Here is a 7,500-nt window from a genome sequence, read left to right on the forward strand (position 1 = left end):
GTGATATGTTATGCCATGTGAAATATAGAATATTATATCACCTATGTAAAAAGGGTGAGATTCTCTGCACGATTTATAGAGTGCTATATTTTATTTTGTCTCCTTAGTCACCTCTGGCAGCAACACTTTATGACGGAGCCTGGCATGTGGGGCAGAGGAACATGAAGAGTTCCATTTTATTTTTGTCAGAGCTGATCTCCAATGAATCTACTTTAGTTTTCATTGGTGTTTTCTTCACCCTCAAGTATCGTAGAGAAACGCCAAACTACATAAGAGGAACATCTTACTGAGCCAACTTATCTTCATCAAGATAAAATTCCTTTTAATGGAAAATATTTATCATTAATAATAAAAAATATATCTTTCATATTCATCTTGCCTTCAAATGAAAAAAATGGAAATATACAAAAAATAAATTGGTAATTACAAAGAAACTTGAGCTCAATGGAAAGGACTTAAATACCAAAAGTTTACTAATTTCAATGAAAAAAAAAAAAATCTCCTGATATTAAATCCTATACCATCAGACATAAATTAAATGCTAGTATTTAATTTATATAATAACTAAAGTAAATGTTATTCACAGTATTTATTTATCTATTAATATTTTTCATGTAAAAAAAATTCTTTGAATAAAAAAGTATCTTAAAATCAAAACACCAAAGGTCAAAGCATACTTATCACAATTTCTTCAAAGCCAATTCAAGATATTGCAGAAAATAAAAAAAAATATAACAGGAGACAAAGGAGAGAAGAAAGATAGATGTGGTTATGTTACCTTGCCTGTGTACAAAAGTAGTAGATGGTTGTTAAGGAAGTCCAGCATCTCTGCCTGAAGAGGTATCTTGTACATATTTACAGTCACTGGTGTTCCAACATTACTGACTCCCAATTTAGCTCCACCCACTAATCCTCCCACCTGTTGAAAATAATAAATGTAAAATCCTACTACACACGACCATGTTAAAAATAACTCCTGAAAAAAAACTTTTAAATCAGTCTTGGAAGTGTACAGTACTAATACAGTGAAACTAATTTATATGCAGATCTAATCAGCAATTATACAAGTACATTACATGGATTTTACAGGCTCCCACTAAGCATACATATCTCTATTCATAAGCACACATCATCAATTCATATATTTGAATCAACCTTACCTGATCTTGCCATCCTCCTCCTGTGGTTAGTCTCTGCTCAATAGTAAGGGTTGCATGCACAAGGTGAGAGTGGGATGGAGGTGGATGGCCTAACAGCACAGCCATTGCTGATACTAGTGTTCCGGCAAGGAGACTGCTTCCTCCTAGACCTGATCCCTGAGGCAGCTGTGACCACACTTCAACCTCCACACCTGCATTATAACTAGAAAGAATTCCTTTTTATACTTTTGCTGTTTCTTATAAACAGTCTGAAATCAAAGACAAATACATATACAATGTTATGTTTAAATGGATGTAAGACTATCAGTTTTCATTAAGAGTTCTCCTAGTGGAAAGAAGATTGTCCCAATAACATTCAATTTAAAGTATCACCCTTTAAAACACAATCTTTGGCTTCTTTTAGTCGGTTTCTAAATGAATGCTCATCTCTGAAATATCAGATAATCCATTCAGAAAAAGTAGCATGATCTGTTCAAAAAGAATGTTAGAAGTCTGGCACCACTAGTTCCTGGGGAGTTTTAAGTCTGGCTAAAGGACTGAACAATCCAGACAAAAATGCCAAAAAGTGCCTCCCAAGTTTTAAAAATGGTATCTGCCACAAGAGGTGAATGAGATAGGCAATAGTATCTCTGTTATTAACTGAAGTACAATGTTTATCCTGGACAAATTAAAGCAATAAGTGTGTCAGCCCGAATGAATGTGTGCAAGCGTACATGTGCGTGTGCATGTGTGTGTAGGTGTGGATGTGGGTGCATGTGCGTTTGCATGTGCATGAGAATGAGTGTGAGTGTGAGAGAGTGAGAGTGAGTGTGTGTATGTGGTTGGGCGGGTGTGGATATGGGTGGGCATGCGCATGTGCTTGTTTAAGCCTATGAAGTACATTATTTGTACTTTAGCTCACATCCCTGTTTTGTTTCAATTTTGCATACTACTTTTTCCATCTTAATTAGCATTTGAACATGAAATAGCAATACCTTTAAGTTTGGCTAACTTGACATATAAGGGTATAAGGAGGAATTAAGTCCAGAGTTCTAGACCCAATAAATTTTCACATTAAAACTCACTATAAAAGGGATATAACATATGAGCATGTTAGGACTATCTCTGATGTACAAGTAATTTGAATGTCTTACCATTAAAATGAAAAAGAAAAAAACTCCTGTATGCTATATTCACACTTTAGCAAAGAAATTTAATAGTTAAATCAACAAGTAAAATAACATGGTAATAAAATTAAATAAAACTGACAGCCTTTACTAAACCCTTCAAAATTCAGAAAGAACATTTTTGATCTCACATCTGTCAAGACATACTTGAATAAAGTTAAGGAACTTCTACTCTCATAATATTAATCAAAATGGAACTGAAACAATGGTTTATATAATCACGTTGTAGTCACTGGTAATGTCAAGAAAATATTTACCGTTCAGTCAACTGTGACGTCAAAGTATCCTCACTATGGAGATCTACCAAACGGCAGTAGAGCAGGACAACTTTTACAAGAGCACCTGGAGCCACAGGGTTATCATAATCACCAAGTTGCTCTAACTGGCTCCAAGTCAAGCGTACATCACCACCTGACCAGTCACGGAGAACACACACAATGTGGGGTTCGGGTATGAACCGGACACGGGCACCTATTGGTTTCTTCTTGTTAATCTACCAAATATTTTATAAAGTTAGTTGTCTATATAAGATACAATCAGACATGACATTTTCAACTCTCTTTCTGTGGGTAGATAAAAAAAAAAATATCTTATATCAATACACATTAAAAATACATATCAGTATCCCTTCACCTTGATAGCAATGTTGAGCACAGCACCCCCTTGCTCATAGCAAATGGGTGGTGTATCTGTCCAGCCTCCAGCCAGGTCAATCCTAGCAGGGGAAAGTGCCTCTACCCACACACCAACAGGGACTTGCTGACGAAACTCCTGTGCTACCCACATTGGTGATACATGCATCTCTGCTGTCTCCACCTGAAAATTCAGAGTATTTAAGAAAGGGTTAGTTTGCAAAACCCTGTAAATAATAATAAAGTTCAAGAAATTGTATATAATAGCACTTAAAATTCCATGATATTTTGTATTTAACTTTTCATTAAACTCCACCCTAAAATAAAAGGGGCAGCAGACCTATTTGTATAGTGGGCAGCCTTACCAATTATTGTATGAAAATGAAAGCAAAATAGTGAAACTAAAACACTTTTCATCACATTTTCAACTTACCAAGTGACTAATGACAATCTGTGAAGCTCGTTCATAATGTCGAGCAGCTCTAATCAAGTCTTCAGGATGACCTGATTGCATCCACAATTTGCAGGTGTCAAACATCAATTCCATTGCTCTGCTCTGGTTCCCTGACTGCACAAATGAGAATTTGTCTCAATTTCTTCAATATCCATAATATGTAAAAATATTAGTATGACCATATAGTTAGACAGACATGATCTAATATACTACTCTGCTAGTATACATTTCTTTTGCATAAATAAATGATTTCATCTTAGATCTTACATCTCATTAGTGACTAGATTGAATTAATTAATAATGCTTTAATATCCCCCTTCCTGCAATATAGCCTAATATTTTTACTTTCTCTGTGTCAGGAGTTCATTTTCAAATGAAAGATGAGCATCACACATAAAATTCCTAGAAGCAAGTAGACCTTATATTACCTTCTTAACCATAAAGGAGAGGAAGAGAAGCACATTTTAGTTCACCAATGACTAAAAGTTTATTCTCCCAAAATAATAAACACTAGTGCATATCACCCATTAGGCTTGCTACATACCTTAAATATTTGCATATCACTGTCTATGTTACCTGTCTATGTTACCTCTTCAAACAATAACAATAGTATTAGGGATGAAACTCTAATAGTTGTAGCTAAAATTACAGTGTGCTAAAAGGGCTCACACATACTTTCAGCTGCTGAAGGGCATTCCTCCACTGAGGGTTAGCAGCAGGCCCACTTCTCAATCCTCCATCACCAGCAGCCATGCATCCTAAAAGATCTGCAATGTTGGCTAGCAGTCGTGGAGTAGTAGGCCGCTCATGACTCAGTTGCTGATGCAGTACCATCATGATCTTGTTAACTGAAGTCTGTCCTCCTATGTAAAACACAAGAGTTGTTTTAACAATTTTCATTAATAAAAATATACAGTTTATATCAATTTAACTTTATGAACATCACTGTATCTATGTATAACTGAAAAATGAATTAAATGAAGAATTATAAAGTAATAGTCAGACATAATGAAACCAATATGATCTCAAGTACGAATGTGGCAAAAGGGATCACATCAAAAACTGTTAAATTTTAATGCATGATATCTTCCAGACAAATAATACCAAACAACATGAACAATAAAATACTTACTTGCTGCTACATACTCAAACATAGGAAGGAGAGATTTTCCACCTAATTCACTTGAAGTGGCTGCTATAATTTGTTCAGAAATTTTAAGATAAATGTCCTCATGTTGCTGGATGAGTTTATGTATTATGCTGCTTTCTACAGCATCAAGAAGTGAAAATCTGGAGTTTGCTTTCCATTTTTCAATCCTAGATTTCCATTCATTCATGATACATCATCTGTGAGTGTTCTTACCAGGATGGCCAAACTCTGAATTTGTTCCTCTTTTGAAATATTATTTGAAAACAACTTAGCAGTCAGGAATGTTTGGTTGTGACTTGCCTGGTTTGGCCACAGTATGTCTGGACTTAATCCTGTCCTTTCCATGAATACTGGCCAATCTGTGTTGAATATGCTTGCTTCCTTCTCCTGGTAATGCAGGCTCAACTGGTCTTTAATTCCATAACAAGTTATAACATCTTGTATACTTGTAGGATGCATCTGCCACACACAGTCACCAGCAATTTTAAGCTGTAATTTTGCACCTGACAGTTGGAAGCCAGACACAGTACTCAAGCCAGAAAACTCTAAAGCAACATCTTTGCCAATCCACGAGTCCACAATGAAAAGATCTTTGCCTGTTGATTTCACACTTCCCTCAATGTAAGCATTGATTGTTTTCACTGCACCACTAGTTGGTACTTGGAAATGTCTACTGCCCACACAACTTGAAGAAAGTAATGGCAATATAATGGATTCATATGTTAAATGCGATGCCAAGTAATGATGCCTGGTGCCTTCTAGAGAATGGAACTCTGCCTTCAATCCTTGCAATTGTTTCCATATTTGGAGCCTGTAGAAAAAGAAAAAGTAGTGACATTTTGGGATATCTGAAATGTGAATACATGAAAAAGTAAATAATAGCTCTTGTGATGTAATGCTGAATGTCATAACTTTATTCACATATTTGTAGGACCAACCTGGCAGTGTGTAACTCCTGCACTGCTGTGATATTATACTTGGCAACCTGAGCATACACGGCCCCACACTGACCTGACAGGTACTCTTCCTCCTCCACATTACTACATAATGGCAGTAACAAGTCAAAGTATAATGAAACCTGAAAGCAATTTCATACAAAAATGCTATAAATGCTGTGAATATATTTCCTATCTTCTCAATGCTAAAAGATAAACTGTCTTTTATGTTCTGGTAATTCAAAATACTCATTATCCAACTTGCTTTTATCACAGAGCAATAATCTTGTGGTACTTTTGAGAATACTATTGCACTCTGCACTGAAATCTGATACTTGCAAAATACCACATCAAAATCCTCATTGATATACATATATACATACCTGTAATGGTGGAATTCCACTATCTGTTCCATAGTATGTGCATCTATCAAGAGGAGGGAGTGTGTGTAACCCCAGCAACTGCTCTGTCAAAGATGCACTAAGAAACACAAGGCCTGAGATGACAGGTGCTTCATCCTTAGTAAATACTTCCTCTGTAACAAAATCATATGAATAGGATGAAATATATACCATTACCGGAAAATTAAATTCATATTCAATCTGGAGAAACCTAATAGTTAGTCCTGTGAATCTTCCAGGTGTACCTTTAATTTTCATCAGATATATTTCCATGTAGTAATAAAATACTTTTTGTAAATGGGAATTATGAAAAAAATCATCATTAACTATTGCAACACACCTTTTGTGGTAATATATGTAAAAATGCAATTTCTAAGATACTAGCTTATTCAATTCCATTCTAGTTTAAATTCTGATCATATAAAAAGTGATGGTGAAAAACATTAACTCAATGTTGCTGGGAAAATGCTAAACTAATTTTAAAACCTTTTGATAAATGTTTCTGTACATAGATGGCTCTGCTAGTACTTAGCCACAAAGGAGTCAATTAGTAGACCTTGTAACCTTACCTGATTTCACCTTTCCTTGAATTTGCAGGAAAAATGTTATTTTTACTAATGCTAGGAATATCGATGCTGTTATTTTTATTATAGACATTATAATTACTATAATGTTATTGACATTAGTACTGGCAATATAAGATAACATTATGTATTTTCAAAAATCAAGGAAAAGGGTAAACAGTTGAAACAAGTAGTTTCTTATAATTGGATCATTGGTGACTTAGTACACGAGGAGCCATCTATGTGTAAAAACAATTACTAAAGAAAACTCAAAGTGGGCATGGCATGTATGTACAGCTACACAGAAAACTATCATTAGGAGGGGTGTCAAAACATTCTATAACGAACAGAACCTAATGTTACGGAAGGGTTGGTGTCCTGGGATTCGAATTGGTCTCGCTCTGGTTCTTAATGTATAGAATAGTTGTTCTGGAATTTCTATGTAGGATTCACAATGAAATAATGATCTTATTCCCAAAAAGGAGACATATGCCTTGCAAGATGCAGACAAGCCACAGGCTTCTAAGATAAAATAATAATGTGCGGTGAGAAAACTTTTTTCTGAAGGCACCAATGCTGCGAGATATATATATATATATGGTGTCAACAAAACACCAGGTAGGTAACGACACCACCCCCTACCCTCCTATTTTCAACTTCCCTTCATTCAATATTTTGAAGAAAGATGTTTGTTTTAATAGAATTGAATGCTAAAACATTTTCACATATCTCTATTCATGTATCTAATGCAGTGTTATCGTGTAACAGATTTAAGAAGTGGTGTCGGGGAGGTGATGGATGTGACCCTGGCTGATTTAATGACAGCAGATATGTAGAAATCCTTGAGAGGGTTTTCCTCCCAACAGATAGGGCTAAGGTGTTTCCTACTTCTACTTATTCAGGACAACAGCCCCATACATACCAGCCGTGTTGTCCAAGATTGTCTTCGTGAATATCCCAACATTGCACTTTTGTCATATCCACCCAGATCTCCGTATCTCAACCCAATTGAAAACGTGTGGGCAGCCATGTCAAAATT

The 7,500-nt window shown here is 35.5% G+C and overlaps 1 protein-coding gene across 1 annotated transcript in view; it reads right to left on the bottom strand.

Annotated features, from left to right (window-relative positions):
- Positions 1-7,500, bottom strand: part of LOC125044353 (L-fucose kinase-like) — a 15,435-nt gene that overhangs the window by 2,352 nt on the left and 5,583 nt on the right. The window contains 10 exon segments of the mRNA XM_047640980.1: positions 779-919; positions 1,161-1,362; positions 2,584-2,819; positions 2,960-3,142; positions 3,392-3,526; positions 4,088-4,275; positions 4,545-4,749; positions 4,752-5,373; positions 5,501-5,640; positions 5,881-6,032. Coding sequence (XP_047496936.1) covers positions 779-919; positions 1,161-1,362; positions 2,584-2,819; positions 2,960-3,142; positions 3,392-3,526; positions 4,088-4,275; positions 4,545-4,749; positions 4,752-5,373; positions 5,501-5,640; positions 5,881-6,032 — 2,204 coding nt within the window.

Source organism: Penaeus chinensis, chromosome 35 (genome assembly GCF_019202785.1).
Source record: "Penaeus chinensis breed Huanghai No. 1 chromosome 35, ASM1920278v2, whole genome shotgun sequence".
NCBI classification, from domain to species: domain Eukaryota; kingdom Metazoa; phylum Arthropoda; class Malacostraca; order Decapoda; family Penaeidae; genus Penaeus; species Penaeus chinensis.